Source organism: Salminus brasiliensis, chromosome 1 (assembly GCF_030463535.1).
Source record: "Salminus brasiliensis chromosome 1, fSalBra1.hap2, whole genome shotgun sequence".
Taxonomy (NCBI): Eukaryota; Metazoa; Chordata; class Actinopteri; order Characiformes; family Bryconidae; genus Salminus; species Salminus brasiliensis.
The window spans coordinates 55313099-55330777 of record NC_132878.1 but is presented as its reverse complement, the minus strand read 5'-3'; the positions used below and the strand labels follow the sequence as shown (position 1 = coordinate 55330777).

Genomic DNA, 17679 nt, shown 5'->3' with positions numbered 1-17679 from the left:
CTGAAAGTACACTGTGGCTCCTCAATACTGTACTATCGTTTGGGCTAATGTAAGTGCCTTTGGCATCACCTACTGGCCAATCGAGTAAAACACATCAGTTCTGTCTGCTGGAACAGCAACAAATTAGTATTGAAACCCAATGAATTTGTATGAATAGAGAAACAGCATATATACTCAGTACTTCTCCTGTCCTGAGAATAAGCCACTATTATTATATAATATGTTTCATAAATAAAACGTTTATAAAATCATTTGTTGCTGTCGTGCAACAAGCTTGCAACCCTATTTCTTCACTTTGTAAAGCTAATTTAGCACTTTGTGAAACAGAAGAGAGTTTTTTTCCTTTTCGATATATTTCCTCTGTACACCACCTTACTGGACATGAAATGAAAAGTACTCAAGATGTGATTAAAGTGCAGACTTTAATTCAAGAGATTTAACAAAAATATTGCATTAACCATTTAGAAATTGCAGTTTAGTTTTTTTTACACAATCCATAACTAAGTATAAATATGAGTATTTTAAATACCCAGATACAAATCCATTGTAGTCAATGGCTGCCTCAAGTCTGGAAACCATAGACATCACCAAATGCAGTATCCTCCCCTGAGATTCTTCGCAAGGCCTTTACTGATTTTGAAATGAAACAAAAATGTCATTAATAATTACAATTCGTTAAACTGGAGGGCCAAAACCCAAATATAGAGTTTATATATATTGCCATAGCAGTCAAGACTACGTGCACATCAAATCACTTTTATTCTAAAGGCACATAGGGTCATTACATTACACTTCAATGAGACAGTCTAGACAAAGAGGTTCCTTAGCCAGGTTGGAATAAATGAGGTTCAGTTACATACAAAGGTACCTACATTTCTGTTCATTTTTACTTTTTAACATCAAATGAGCATTGTGAAAACATCCTGATGGGAAAACCAATAGAAACACTCTAAAATGACTTGGAATCTGTTTATATTGACTTGCATTACAAGCCAAGGATTTTGCTTTATCTGGACAGTTTTTGTGTTTAGAACTGCTGGCTGAGGAATTAGAGCATCACACTTCTCTGATTTTGTTAAATACGGAACAACACATCACCATAAACAAGTCATACCTCTGAATTCATACTGACTTTACGTTTGATGTCACAAATTTTCTCAGATAGAAATCGCCGCACCAACCGCAGTTGCCCATCAACAGCTTCTTTCTGATAGCCGCGCTGCTGGAGTCGCCCCTTCAGGCAATCTTGTTTTAAGAAATAGTTCTAGTAAATAGTTTGAAACATGGCAGGCTTTACTGACTTTAGTGAAAGCAAACATCTGCATTCTGGAATTGAAAATCAACCATTATTGAAAATTGCTTATTTTTGACATGTGACTACCTCTGATGACACCAACTTTTTCTGGAGACAATGGCGGCTTTGCCACAGACCCTTTGACAGCATTGGATTTGGAGCCGGTCACAGTTCTCTCCTTTAGCGTCTCAGTGCCCCAGATGGCTACGGCCAAGGATTTACAAAATTTAGAATGGGAATCCATTCTTTGGATGACTTTCCACTTTTGTTTGTCCAAAAGAACCCCATGTCCAAGGTCAACCTTTATTAAAAAACAAACAAACAAACAAACACACAAAACAAAATTACACAAAAAATGTGATGTCATGTTTTCCATAACCTGCCCCTTTCAAGTAAAACATGTAAAATCCTACAAAATGCATTAACCCCTTAATGTGTATTGTACATACTTCATACCTATTTAACCTCTACAATATCAGTGTGATATTTAAATAATTAATTATTTTAAATCATTATTAAATAATATCTAAATACTAACAATAATCGATATATTTTTTAAATTGATCTTTTTTATATTTATTAAATATCTAAGACATTTAATAAATAATTACATAAATAGAAAAATAAAATTAGATACAGATTATTTGCCAACTGGTGAATTACCTGCATTTACCAGAAAATTATATACAGATTTCAAGATTAAAATGACTTGTTAGTGTTTTTATTTTATTTTTTAATAATTGGTCAAATATCAATAAACCCTCCAGTTTTAAACAATTAGAGCAATTTTTATTTGATGGTTCAGGCTTTAAATGGTTAATATATGCTGTGAATGACCAAAGAAATATCCTTCCAAAATACAATTTGAGCAGTAGAAGTGTAGAAGTGGCTCAAAAAACTACTTAAGTGCTGAGTAACTGCAAGAAAACCTCACTTACAGCATCTATCAGCAGAGCAAACATATGTGTTAGGTTTGTGAATATTGTGAACTTCCATTTTAAATGTCTTAAAATTAAAAGTAGATTCCTTACTACCCATGCCTGATAAAATTGTATAAGCTTAAATGGGATGTCTCATATGAGTTTGAGAATGTATTTAAAACTAGGGGGATAAAAACAAAAGTTTTTAGCAAAAAAAAAAATGTTACCTTCCCAAAGTCATTCTCTACAACTGCCTCAGCTGGGGATCCTCTATGTGCCTCCTCCTCAGAAACCATCACATTTCCTGTGGGGTCACAGGGAGATTCTGTATGGGGATTCTGTGGGGATCCTGTGAAGATAGACAGTTACACATGCACACAATAAATTCCCATCTTTACCATAATTAGGTAAGCAAATGAAGAGCTGTGTCATTGTCATATTTCAACAAGGAAATAACCTGTGTCTTTTAAAAGAAGCTGTTCTTGAAGGCAAATATTCAGTTTCCTTATTTTGCCCAGTTCCACCGTCATCCTCTTGCACTTCTGCTTCAGCTTCCTAATTGTAGCATCCTTGCCTGCAATGACCACATCCTTCTCTCTAAAGCGCTTTTTCAAGATTACATAGCTATCCTGCAGTTCCTGGTAAAGTCTGTATGGCACAGTAGATTCCTCATCACTGTCTGAGAAATCTCTCTGTCTCTTTGTAGTGACTTGTTTCTTCATGAGATCCAGCAACGATATCTTCTGTGATTCTGTTAGACTTTTTTCTTTCTGTTAGGGTTGAAGAAGAACAGATAAACGTCATCTGATTTAAATGAAGTAGTATGTGACTAGGGATGTCCCGAGTCTCTAAATGCTGAGTATCAGCCGATAGCGATCTGATCTTTGTGTTTGTAAAAGTAATACAGCCACACAGTTTGGATAAGATGAGCAAGTAAACTCACTTTATTATAAGTATCCATTTCTATAATGAGACATTCTGGACTGACTGATTTAGTTTAGTACAGTTTTCTTAAAATGACAGTTTTATATTGTGTTTAATATCTTATAATCCAGTTTGACTAAACTCACTGTCCAATCAGCTGCCAGCTCCTTTAAGACACTGCAGTTGAATTACTTCCTGGGTGTGTGGTGGTGCACATTTCTGGACTGACATCTGTTGTTGGTCTACTGGTGTGAAATAACTGGTTTATTGTGGTTGAGTGTGCTGTGATTAGGGTTTCTATAGCAGATGTGTGTATTAGCATTAGCGTTAGCCTCCACTCGGTTCTGAACGCTCTCTTCAGTGCTGGTTTAAAAACAGAGAAAGGTGAGCGGTTCTCCAGCCAGTAAAACAGAGCGTTTCAGTGATAGTTTCAGATATTATGGTATATTTTCATGTTCCACTGTAAAATAGCTCCACACTGCAGACTCTACACTCTTTTATTTACCTTCTGAAAACGTCCGCCTTGCTGCCGGCTGGGATATAACGTCTGTTAATAGCACCTTGAAGCTACCAGATGGCGCTCTGAACACCTTGGGTAAAACAAAGACTGGGAACTGAACTGGGGTTCAACTCCCCGATTCCTGATCCATTAAAATATGACTGAATCGGCACAGATACCGATCCACTGGACCGGATCGGGACATCCCTACTGTGTACATTACAGAATTCATCTGCAACACCTCACATATTCAAACTGAGACTGTCACACATCATTCACTTACTTATTACATAAACCATGACAAATTCCTTAGTCAACTAATAAAAACCAAAAACATGTTCATCTACATACATGACAGGTTTACAAATCTTACCACAGAGGTTCCACTGTGAGACCTGCAGTCTTCCCTCTCTGGTACTTCTTTCTCTGCAGGTTCAATGTAAGGATATGGAAGGTCCATTTCATAACCTTTACAAACAAGCAGACAGATGTACAGATCACACTGATGCCTGCATATCCCTGCATATCTAATAGAAACAGATGAACTAAACTAAACTACCACCCTGTAGGAGCCATCGGCCTGTGTTACGACAGGAGGATTCCCTAATGGAAAACAAGGCTAATGGAAAACAGTGGGTGAACTCAGCCATCAGCTGTGCTATTAAGCACTGGAGTCCATATCCTGATGGCAGGCATCTAATGGAACTCGGTAGGAACCATTAGCCCACATCCTGATGGGCAACCCTTGATGGAAACCATTAGGGCAGTATTCATTAGCAGATGGAAACCATTAGATGGTTTCCTGGTTTTTAATGCACGATCCATTAGTCATTTTACCATAACGGTATTAGGGAAGCAATCAGGCAAAATACTGGAGTGTTCTGGAGAGATGCAAAGATGATGTAATGCTAAATAAACTATAACATCTACGAAATAATGTGCTGGTTATAACGTCCAACCAACCTATGCATAACCATGACACACAGTGTTTCTCCAGTATATCCTGTCGTCTGGTTTTGGGTCTTGATCATGATAAAAATCCATCCTGCTGCTGGATGCCCTCTTTCCATTTAACCTTCAGCTTGTCTTTTCCAGTAAACTGTTTCTTCTCCTAATCTGCTGGAAGTAAGACGGCTTTGGTGTGGTCATTTCAGCTTGATTGTCCTAGGTATTCCCCATACTCTGCTCTAGGCATCATCATTGCACCTGTCCACTGTAGGACCCACTAGATGGCAATATTAGGCAGTTTTGTAATCGTGAGACTTCTGAATGACTGGCCTGCATATAATGTAGTTTACACTCAAAACCAATGTGAAAGTACTTAGGTTTTTTTTTACAGAACACTGCATTATACACTTGGAATGACTGTGTACCTTACAAAGTTCAGTCCGGGAAGTGGTCGAAAACCACATGTGAGCACATAAACACAATTATTTGACATGTTCACATGTGAAATGATCAAAAACTACATTCACAAGTGTTTTTTCTGTCAATTCTAACAGTAGATCCTTCTTAGGCTGTATATTGCACTATATGTAAATGAGCATTGGTGTAAACCTTGCATGCAGACAGCAATCAGACCAAACACTATGAGTTGGTTAACCTGTGCCTTTGAGTTTTAGACATCCGAGCAACATCAGAGCTGAACAACAGGGAGCTAACTAGCTACAACTTGATGAAACATGATGAATACTAAAGAGTTAGGCTAGCTCTAATCTCAAACGTAAATCCTGAACTACCCTCCAATGACGAAACCCTGTCAATCGCTGCGGACCTCCACGAGCTCAGCACTTGGCAGCAGTGGGTGAACCCGCTGCCTGCTCTCCTACCTCCCCGAGGGTTTGGCTTTGTCTGCTTCCGACGAGACATCTTCAGAGCAGGTACAGCCGGTTGCTCTGAGGGTTGGTTTTTCACACAGTCACAGTCACTGGTTGAGTGTTTACTGGTCCTGGAGCTACAGACAGACGGAATTCGCCGTAACACCGGTTTTCCTCCTCAACAAGCTTGTCCGCTCCTGATAGTCCATCCACAGTGGAGGAAGTGAACCACTGTGACTACCACAACACACCACCCTCCCCCTCACACACCGTTCAAACCCCTCTACGGGCTCTCTAATGCAACTGTATGTTTTCCAGACGGTCTATAATGGCACCCTAATGGTATTTAATGGTTCCTGACGGTTCTGGCCAGGGTCTATTAATCCTCACTGCTGTACGGGCTGCTAACCTGACCGCAGATTTTTAGGTCTATGTGTGTGCGTTTATATATATATATATATCCCAAACATTATAAATAACAAAACCAAAATCATTTTATAGCATTATATCTGCAATGTTAGACAGTTTTTTTCTATTTATTTGCTGATTTTTACATATTAAAAAAAAGCATCCAATGAATTCTCATCCGTCTTCCTCAGCATGGCATCATTTTCCCTGCACTGCTGTTTGTTGTCCACTGCAGGACCCACTAGATGGCAATACAGCGGTTTGGTAGGAGTGAGGCTTCTAGGTGACTGACCCATTTGCAATGAAGTTAAAAGTACCCAAGCCACTCACATCCAGTCAGCAGCACATTTTGATCAAATCAGCCTATTTTAAAGTTAAGACGGTTTTTCTTATGTAAAGTTGTAGTTTTGACAATTTTGTGTAATATTTATTTTATGTGTAAATATGTTGATATATATGGCTGAGATATATGTACCGTATTTGCAAATGTATGTAGTGAAAATTAGGACAAAAAGGGGCAGGAAAAATCTTCATCATCAGGTGATGGTAATATAACCAAACACATAAAACACATAAAATGGAAGATATGAGTTATACATGTAATTTGTGCAATTTAATAAACAAAAATGCAATTTTCCTGTGAGGAAAGAGTTAGAAAGAGTTTTATATATATATATATACACACACACTTAAAAAACATATATAATACTTAAATTAATAATTTAGAAGTAAAATAACTGACAACATGGCCAGGTCAGGCATCCCAGCGACCTTAAAACATCATCAAAGGATCTACAGGCAGCTCTTGCCATATAGGTGAAGTCAAGGTATAGCATCTACACTCAAAAAGGGACAGCGCAAGTTTGATTTTCAAAGGGAAGGAAAAACTAAACATCATGGCAACACTAAACATTGCCAGAGAACACATGTTTGACTGTTGGGATGGTGTTCTTTTCTTTAAAGGCCTCATTTCGTTTTCTGTAAATGGTACAGTGGTATTTACTTTGGTATCATCTGTCCACAAAGGCCCAGAAGGATTGTGGCCCCCCTGAGGTAAGATCTAGCTTTGTTATGTCGCTGTATCAACAGTGAGGTCCTCCCGGGGCTCCCACCACAGCATCCCATTTCATTTAGATGTTGACAGATGCAGTGCGAGCTGACACTGGTGTATCCCGTGTCTGCAGGACAGCTGGAATTTGTGTGGAAGTTGACTGCGGCTCAATAAAGCCGCCATTCAAACAGTCCTTCGTTGCAGTCCTCCATCGATTTTTCTCTTCCGTCCACGACCAGGGAGGTTAGTCACAGTACCATGGGAAAGAGAAAGAAAGGGAGGGAGGGGGAGAGAGAGAGAGAGAGAGATATAGAGGCTATGCATATTTTGCAACATTCATTATATATATATATAATGAATATATAATATAATATAATATATATTTTCATTATATTGGTGCAGGAAATGTGCATAAAATTAAGCTGTGTTGACGTCAGATATGTCCATCATTTAAACATGGATACAAATATTTTTAAAATAATAACAAATAATTAAAAAAATGTAAAAATAAAAAATAAATAAAAAATATTAGATATAATGCATTTCCCAAAGTAAGTAAACTGTGAAAGAAACTAAAGCTGATGTTACATTCATGTTGTAATGATACACGTTAGTCCAGCGCACTTTCCTCTCAGCTGTGTGAGGGAGGCGGAGGAGGAGCTCCACACCTGCGGGGCTGTGTGGGTGTGCAGAGCGCCGTGCAGGTGCTCGGGCTCCACCTCTGCAGGCTGCATGGTCCAGAAACGGCAGCAGCTCGTATGCAGCTCGTATAGACTGAATACATGGTTGATTAGTGGTTGTCCTGTTCCTCACCTCTTTCCTAAAAAAAACATGGGACTGTGTGCCCGATGCGCGCGACTTTTGGACGATTTTAAAACCTTCATCACAGCGAAAACAGCCAGCTTTGTGCAGAAAGTGAAGCATGTTGCTGACAGGATCTCGGAGTGCTGCTGCTGGAAAAACACTGCCGTGTCTCAACAGAAACCCTGTGCACTTCTGCGACGACACGGCGAGAAGCGTGAACCCAGACCCAGAGGGACCTCTCACTTGAGCACAGGTCAGGAACAAAGAGCAGCTTCTACCACGTCCAGCCTTACCAGTACAAACAAGTCGATATTAATATGATAGCAGAGGATTCTAGTAGAGCCTTAGGCACAGAGAACGAGGTCAGTGCTGTTAGTAAAGCAGTACTAGTATACCAACGTTTTGCCAACGTTTTCTTGTTGACATCAGATCACGTGATACACTTAAGGCCAAGCTTTCTTTTGTCCTTCCTTTTTATTGTGTCCTCAGTCTGTGTTTTGCATGTCCTACTTTTGTCCCCGCTTTTCTGGTAGTTCCAGATTTCTCCGTTTACCCGGATAACACAGGTCTGATGTCAAGCCGGTTCAATCAGACAAGATCTGAGGGTCACCCCGGCCTTCGATCCAAAAGTTCAAGAGCTCTTCTTAATCTTTGGTTTGGGGCAAAGTGTATTTGCAGGCCAGCACTTAGTAGCTGTCTACAACGGTGACTCCCTAAACAGCAACAGAATAAACCATTACAACAAGATCACACCCATCACCACCCTCTAATAGGCCCACTAGACCCACCTCAGACACACCGCGCTACTGGACAGTCCTCAAATCTGGGCTTAAGCTATCTGGCTATCTAAGAATTCCTACTACTAGTCTGTGATGGTTAAGGTGGTGGAAAGGTTGGCCATCCAGAGGAAAGCAGATCCTATGATGTGAAGCGAGCTGGTTAAGCTGATTGGTCATTTAAAGTTTGATATTCTAACTTGTCTATCAGCATGAGCAACCTGACCAAGATAGTGGTCAAGCTGGCCATACTGGTTGGCTAAGTAAGTCTTGTCTAGTGTGGTTATGCTGATCATATTGATTAAGTAGCCTGGATTGGTTGGTCATGCTGGTAGACCAGCTAAACCATCAAACTCAAGCATGACCTATTCTGATCAAGAGCTATGCTGGTCAACCAGCTTAACCAGCTTGGCCAGTTGAGGTGTCCAGGCCGTTTTTCTTAAGCAGGGCTGCAATATGAAAATGTCTTATTTGCATAAAAACAAAGGCTCTGGTTATAGATAGTCTGTCTCTGTTTTGTGGACAGCACAACTTCAAAATCCAAAGGGTCAATCAAAGGGTTCAGTAGTTCGCTACAGTGACCGATTAAACCAATAAATCAGTAAAATCATTTTCTGGATCTTCTTGCTATGTTCCTTTTACAGTACGGAATCGGGGGCCCATCGTGTTTCTGGAGACATGCTGTACTCTCCTGCAGTCAGAGGACATGGAGGTTCAAAGGACTGTGTCTCTGTCCATGCTCAGTTTTCTCACAGACAGTAAAGGTAACAGAGTCTTGCTGAGGAAAGGCTTGTTAGCAACCAAAATTAAAAAGACGTCCTATGCGGTGCTTCAGACTTCATTAGGACAACACCATGTTGTAGGTTTGGATTGGTCTATCGTATAGTAGCAGGTTTTGTATGAGAAAGCTAAAGCCAAGTCTACACACCACACTAACGCATGTGCTAATGTTAAAAATATGTTTTCAAATTTATCTTTGTTCAGTTAAAGAAGAACATATAATTGAGATTGGAGTGCTGGAGCCACTTGTTGATCTGCTGCAGTCTGATGATAACACAGTTCAGTGTAACTCCAGTGCGTGTATTGCTCTGCTAGCCTCCTCAGGTGTGTATTTTCTATTTTTGTGTTTTTAAGATTGCAGTTCAAAATTGGCCTGTTTACATCCTGACCACTTCGCTTGAGTTCATTTTACCACAGTTGCTAACTAAGATTCTGTGGTTTTCTGTGTTGTTGAATTCAGATTCAAACCGAGGGGCTATCGTGTCCTCTGATGCTGTGCTGCCTCTGCTTGTTCTGGCACGAGCCTTCGATCCAAAAGTTCAACAAAATGCTGTCAGAGCCCTTCTTAATCTCACCAAATCTGGTAAGGCCATTCCAATAAACTGTCATCACTATCTCTCACTGGAATAACCTACTAAGCGACTGTCTGTGAAAAAGCAACAACTTGATCTGGACAGCACTTAGTAGCTGTATGTAGTAGTCTATGACAATGACTCCCTAAACCGCAACAGAATAAACACAACAAGATCAGACCCACCACGCGCTCACAGTCATACCACAGTCATACCACAGTCATACCATGATCTTCTAGGCCCACTAGACCCACCACACGCTCATAGTCATACCACAGTATTCTAGGCCCACTAGACCCACCACACGCTCACAGTCATACCACAGTCATACCACAGTCATACCATGATCTTCTAGGCCCACTAGACCCATCACACGCTCATAGTCATACCACAGTCTTCTAGGCCCAGGAGACCCACCGCACACTCTGTCATACCACAGTCTTCTAGGCCCACTAAACCCACCGCTCTCACAGTCATACCGCAGTATTCTAGGCCCAGGAGACCCACCGCACACTGTTTCATACTAGTCTTCTAGGCCCACTAGACCCACCACACACTCACAGTCATACCACAGTCTTCTAGGCCCACTAGTCCCACCACACGCTCACAGTCATACCACAGTCTTCTAGGCCCACTAGTCCCACCACACGCTCACAGTCATACCACAGTATTCTAGGCCCATTAGACCCACCACACACTCACAGTCATACCACAGTCTTCTAGGCCCACTAGTCCCACCACACACTCACAGTCATACCACAGTCTTCTAGGCCCACTAGTCCCACCACACGCTCACAGTCATACCACAGTCTTCTAGGCCCACTAGTCCCACCACACGCTCACAGTCATACCACAGTATTCTAGGCCCATTAGACCCACCACACACTCACAGTCATACCACAGTCTTCTAGGCCCATTAGACCTACCACACACTCTCAGTCATACCACTGTATTCTAGGCCCACTAGACCCTCCACACACTCACAGTCATACCACAGTCTTCCAGGCCCACTAGTCCCACCACACGCTCACAGTCATACCACAGTATTCTAGGCCCACTAGTCCCACCACACACTCACAGTCATACCACAGTATTCTAGGCCCACTAGACCCTCCACACGCTCACAGTCATACCACAGTCTTCTAGGCCCACTAGACCCTCCACACACTCACAGTCATACCACAGTCTTCCAGGCCCACTAGTCCCACTACACGCTCACAGTCATACCACAGTATTCTAGGCCCACTAGTCCCACCACACACTCACAGTCATACCACAGTATTCTAGGCCCACTAGACCCACCACACACTCACAGTCATACCACAGTCTTCTAGGCCCACTAGACCCTCCACACGCTCACAGTCATACCACAGTCTTCTAGGCCCACTAGACCCTCCACACACTCACAGTCATACCACAGTCTTCCAGGCCCACTAGTCCCACCACACGCTCACAGTCATACCACAGTATTCTAGGCCCACTAGTCCCACCACACACTCACAGTCATACCACAGTCTTCTAGGCCCACTAGACCCACCACACACTCACAGTCATACCACAGTATTCTAGGCCCACTAGTCCCACCACACACTCACAGTCATACCACAGTATTCTAGGCCCACTAGACCCTCCACACACTCACAGTCATACCACAGTCTTCTAGGCCTACTAGTCCCAAAACACTCTCAGAGTCATACCACAGTCTTCTGGGCCCATTAGACCCACCACACACTCTCAGTCATACCACAGTCTTCTAGGCCCACTAGTCCCACCACACGCTCACAGTCATACCACAGTATTCTAGGCCCATTAGACCCACCACACACTCACAGTCATACCACAGTCTTCTAGGCCCACTAGTCCCACCACACACTCACAGTCATACCACAGTCTTCTAGGCCCACTAGTCCCACCACACGCTCACAGTCATACCACAGTCTTCTAGGCCCACTAGTCCCACCACACGCTCACAGTCATACCACAGTATTCTAGGCCCATTAGACCCACCACACACTCACAGTCATACCACAGTCTTCTAGGCCCATTAGACCTACCACACACTCTCAGTCATACCACTGTATTCTAGGCCCACTAGTCCCACCACACGCTCACAGTCATACCACAGTATTCTAGGCCCACTAGTCCCACCACACGCTCACAGTCATACCACAGTATTCTAGGTCCACTAGTCCCACCACACACTCACAGTCATACCACAGTATTCTAGGCCCACTAGACCCTCCACACACTCACAGTCATACCACAGTCTTCTAGGCCCACTAGACCCTCCACACACTCACAGTCATACCACAGTCTTCCAGGCCCACTAGTCCCACCACACACTCACAGTCATACCACAGTCTTCTAGGCCCACTAGTCCCACCACACACTCACAGTCATACCACAGTCTTCTAGGCCCACTAGTCCCACCACACGCTCACAGTCATACCACAGTATTCTAGGCCCATTAGACCCACCACACACTCACAGTCATACCACAGTATTCTAGGCCCACTAGTCCCACCACACACTCACAGTCATACCACAGTCTTCTAGGCCCACTAGTCCCACCACACGCTCACAGTCATACCACAGTATTCTAGGCCCATTAGACCCACCACACACTCACAGTCATACCACAGTCTTCTAGGCCCATTAGACCTACCACACACTCTCAGTCATACCACTGTATTCTAGGCCCATTAGACCTACCACACACTCACAGTCATACCACAGTCTTCTAGGCCCACTAGACCCTCCACACACTCACAGTCATACCACAGTCTTCCAGGCCCACTAGTCCCACCACACGCTCACAGTCATACCACAGTATTCTAGGCCCACTAGTCCCACCACACACTCACAGTCATACCACAGTATTCTAGGCCCACTAGACCCTCCACACGCTCACAGTCATACCACAGTCTTCTAGGCCCACTAGACCCTCCACACACTCACAGTCATACCACAGTCTTCCAGGCCCACTAGTCCCACCACACGCTCACAGTCATACCACAGTATTCTAGGCCCACTAGTCCCACCACACACTCACAGTCATACCACAGTCTTCTAGGCCCACTAGACCCACCACACACTCACAGTCATACCACAGTATTCTAGGCCCACTAGTCCCACCACACACTCACAGTCATACCACAGTATTCTATGCCCACTAGACCCTCCACACACTCACAGTCATACCACAGTCTTCTAGGCCTACTAGTCCCAAAACACTCTCAGAGTCATACCACAGTCTTCTGGGCCCATTAGACCCACCACACACTCTCAGTCATACCACAGTATTCTAGGCCCACTAGACCCTCCACACACTTACAGTCATACCACAGTCTTCCAGGCCCACTAGTCCCACCACACGCTCACAGTCATACCACAGTCTTCTAGGCCCACTAGTCCCACCACACACTCTCAGTCATACCACAGTATTCTAGGCCCACTAGACCCTCCACACACTCACAGTCATACCACAGTATTCTAGGCCCACTAGACCCACCACACGCTCACATACAAACACAAACAATAATCTTGAGACCTGACTCTGCTCACATTGTTTTCTAGTGAGTACAATGGATGTTCTGTGTAAGGAGGGGGTTATTCCTGTGCTGGCTCTTCTGTTGCAGTCAACTGATTCTGAAGTTCAGGTACTTCTATTATGCCATTCTTTTAGGCTCCTGGTTCTAAAAATGTCTTTGTAGAATGCAAAGTATTGTGTATGTATATGATACGCCCAAAAGTTTATAGACACCTGTCTACTTTCCTAATGATTCCTCAAAAATCAAGGGTTCTCATTAGGGGTTTGTTCCACTGTGAGCAATTGAATTGAATTTGGCCACAAGAGCATTATTGAGGTCAGGTGCTAATGTAGACTATTCGTTCTAGATCACAGACTTCACTGCACTGCTCCATAGCCTAACGCTGGTGGCTTTAATGCCAGCTAGCCAACACATGGCTTCTCCTGAGCATGCCCTTTCAGAACAGGTGTCTGCACACTTTTCTGGACATAGTGTATATTGTCATGTCAATGACGTCATGCTACATCATGCCCTTTTCTCAGTTTTACAGCTGTTCTGCGTTGAGTAATATTGCCGCAGTTCCAGAGCATCACCCAAAAATGCTCAGGATTGGTGACCGTTTCCTGCTGAAGTCCCTGGTCTTATTAATGGGCTCATCTGTTCTCAAGGTAGGGAGAGGCTGGCCAGTGTGGAATAATGTTGTAGTAAGGTAGTAAAGCATTCTGTGATTAGGTTTCCCTGTTTTGTACAGAACCAAAGGTCTAACAATGGTCATGATATTTTTATGTTCTGTCAGAATTCCACCCAGGCCAGCCAGTGCCTCAGGAGCTTCACTTTAAATGGTAATGGTAAGGCTAGAACGGGTCCTCGAAGCCACTTCCCAAATTTTGATTGTCTGAACTTCCTAACTCTGCTTTTGCAACACTGTATTGATTCTCCAAACACTACCAAGTGTTAATGAATAGTTTACATGTTAATATTGGTTTCAGACAGTGGTTTATTTTGTGTTGTGTTCAAACCCCGACTGCCTGTCTTTAGTTTCCACTGTTCTGATCGCCTTGCTAAAAGTATCACAATATATCATGATATGTTGAATTGTAACACCCGCATTGTGATATGTTAAGTGTCCCTTTGTGTCCCTGGCTTTGTTATGCATCTTGGTTGCAGGTGAGGCACAGCAGCAGCTGGTTGGGCTGGACTGGGTGTGTCCACTGTTAACCCTGCTTAGGGCACCAGAGCTCACATCCCCTGAGGCCGGACTAATGCTGCTCTCACGGCTCTCTGCCCACCCACCAAAGAGAGTAAGGGTACTTGTCAGTCAGGTATACCCCAGTGCTAGGGTGTCTCTTTTTAGACCCTCTCAGAGGTTTCATGTATGTTTTTATTATAGCTCTTTAATTAAGTCAGTTCAGTAAATTGACTCAGATAATATCAGAATCTGGTTGTTAATGTCAGTTTATGATACCCAGAAAATGTCAGAAACTGGTTGAATTGGTTCAGAGCTGTTTTACCATGTTTTAAGGGATGCTGAGTGTAACTGCTGATGAGTGTTTGTATTGTAGGAGGCTCTGGTGAATCAGGGCGTGATGTCCGTATTGGGAGACCTGCTTCTCACACACCTGTCTAATCGTACTGTAGTTACTCACTGTGCCATCATCCTTAACTACCTGTGGGACGTTGTGGAAAGACGGCAGGTACAGCAAGCAAGTACTCACGCAGTCTCGCAGTTACACACGTGAGGTCTAATTAAAATGTACTGTCATGACAAAAACTGAACATTCGAGATGCTAATGTGTCCCACATGCAACAGATTGACAGTTATTAATACTTAACTGCATGAACTGCGGTTAGTGTAGCATAGTGGTTAACAGCACTGCCTTCCCCTTGGCAGACTGGGTTCGATTCTCTGGCTGGGCAAACACACCACTCAACACCAATAAAAGTCAATAAATATAAAATAGGCAAGACTCTTAACACTACAGTCAACTACTGTGTAACATGATTCAAATGTAAGCTGCTCTGGATCAGTGCGTCAGACAAATGCCATGAATGTGACTGTAAATAAATAAGCAAATATTTGTGAAATACATAAATATATATAAATGTATATATGTATATATATATAAAAGACCATTTTAATAATTTAGGGGAAAAAAATAATTAATTAAACTGATAAAATACCAAATAGGGTTGTACAAATTCACAGTGTTTCCAAATATAATCATTTTAAATTTTATATATCATGGAAATGAAATTCAGACTGTAACAAGAAGTTGTTAAGGAGGAATGATAAAAAAAAAACCCTCACACATAGAAAAAAAACTTGGAAGAAGGAAATGAAAAGAAAGTCATTAGTGTATTAAAGGCTTTTATACTAATAATATAACTTTTGTGCAAAATGATGTTTATAGGTAACTTCATTGAAAATCTCTTGTAGGCTCTATCTTTTGTAGGGCGTTTTGTAGTCCTAGAGCTTATTCACAAATTAATTAAAATGAAGTTATATGAGTAATATAATAAATAACTCATAATAAAATGAGTTTTTTTTTCCTCCAGAAATGACACAAGACCTGTGTTACATGGTGGGCTTGTACATACTTTTGTTACTGGAACCCAGTTGGGCTCCCCAAATGGCCCCATTGTTTTAGTCCAATTACATCTGTGCCCCGTGTGCAGTATACAACCCAGATGGGGCCGTGGTTGGCATCCATGTGTGATGCCAATGTGGCACCCCAATACAAAACTTTCTGGTTCCCAGTTAGGCTATCCATACAGGCCCCACATGGACATGTTAACTTGTGCATTGTTACACCCATATTTCTTTTAGTAACGGTGTCCAGTCTCTGTCTCTTCTACCTATGGATTCTATACAGTATGTAACTAATTCTGTGGTTCTTTAGGTGGCACTGGAGGCAGAGTGCTTGTCTGGGCTTCTTCTAGCTCTTGAATTTTATTGGAACGAGGGTGACGCTGTTTTAAGTGTACTATTTTGCCTCTATTCACTGGCTTGTTTTGGTAAGGAAACTATCTCACTATATGACATAGCGATTCTTTACATGTTTTATTAAGTAAACGTGAAAATTTTTTAACTTGAAAGCACAGGAGTCAGCGATCCTGTTTTGAACAAACACCATTCTTGATTGAGTTTTTTCAGTATGTCAGACACAGCTGATGTCCAATTGTTTACCTCATTATTCTCAGACTCCCTCCGGTCCTGTCTTGTCAACAAGATGACTGCTTCTCATGTTGGCAGACTTGTGAGCCTCTCCAGTGAAAGTGAAAATCCGGACTTGTCTTTTGCTGCCGGTTCTGTGATCAGCAAATTAGACATGAATGGTAAACGTTGAGATACTGCATGTCTTTAATGGTTGCTTTATTGTGTTATCACTTGCTGATGAACCGTTGCTGCATTCCTTGTGCTGTGGTATTTTATGCAGATAGACTGCTGAAAGCTCACCACAGAGCCATTGTTGGATACTTGATGAGATTCCTTCGCAATCAAGAAGTGAGATTTCAACAGCTTGCAATCGCCAGCATGTGTAATCTCAGGAAAGGTGAGTTAGCACTTTTTCAAATGCCCATGCATCTTTTTTTTTTTTTTTACAATGTTCGATCAAAGACTCTCACTCTCAGTCAAATAAGCAATGTGAGCAAAAATTACCACCAAGCCTAGGTGCAGCTCTTTGAATGTCGGTTGGCAGTTGAGTGATAAGATTGTGGCTGTGCAGGTGGAGGGCTGGACGGAATGGCGTGGGGGTTGGATCTGGAACGGGAGCTGAACAGAGTGCAGCAACAGACTGAACACACCAGCCAGCTGCTCCAGATGCTCCAGCAAGACACCTTTGCCACGGACAAGCCCTGAACCACTCGTTTGGAAGGAAGTGAAGTGTTTACCATGACTGACACTAGAGTAGAGTTGTTGTTTTTTAAGAGTGTGTATGAGTGTATGTTTTTTTTTATAGATATACTTTGATATACATTGATTGATATTCTTAGAATTCGTTGCTGAAGATCAAAATCCTGGATGACTTGACAACATGTTTTGTATACAGTGCGCTCCAAAAGTCTGAGACCACTAGTGAAAATTCTTCTATTTGGCCTTTCTGTCTAATTTAATACAAATGTACACATTATGTTATCAGCATAAAATTGTAAGTGGAGATGTAGAATTCTTGAAGGTCATAGATGTATACATTGTATAAAGATGTATAAAGATTAGTATTTGGATGCTGTGTCCCTGTTTTGCTCTTATGACACACTTAAGGTGCATGAAATTCCACAGGATTGTGCAAAAGCCTCTGATG

The 17679-nt window shown here is 42.2% G+C and overlaps 1 protein-coding gene across 1 annotated transcript; it reads left to right on the top strand.

Moving 5' to 3' along the window:
- The first annotated feature begins 7744 nt into the window (after positions 1-7744).
- On the top strand, positions 7745-17237 carry LOC140550419 (uncharacterized). Its single transcript, XM_072674334.1, has 13 exons — positions 7745-7970; positions 9138-9257; positions 9478-9597; positions 9734-9856; positions 13422-13504; positions 13918-14043; positions 14172-14217; positions 14543-14676; positions 14938-15069; positions 16276-16390; positions 16577-16711; positions 16813-16929; positions 17104-17237. Exons 1-13 carry the CDS (start codon positions 7745-7747, stop codon positions 17235-17237), a joined length of 1611 nt encoding a protein of 536 aa, XP_072530435.1.
- Positions 17238-17679: the final 442 nt, after the last annotated feature.

Coding starts and splice junctions, on each gene's coding strand:
- LOC140550419 (XM_072674334.1), top strand. CDS start 7,745: ATGGGACTGTGTGCCCGATGCGCGCGACTTTTGGACGATTTTAAAACC. Junction 15,070..16,275: donor ACGTTGTGGAAAGACGGCAG/GTACAGCAAGCA, acceptor GTGGTTCTTTAG/GTGGCACTGGAGGCAGAGTG. Junction 16,930..17,103: donor CATGTGTAATCTCAGGAAAG/GTGAGTTAGCAC, acceptor GTGGCTGTGCAG/GTGGAGGGCTGGACGGAATG.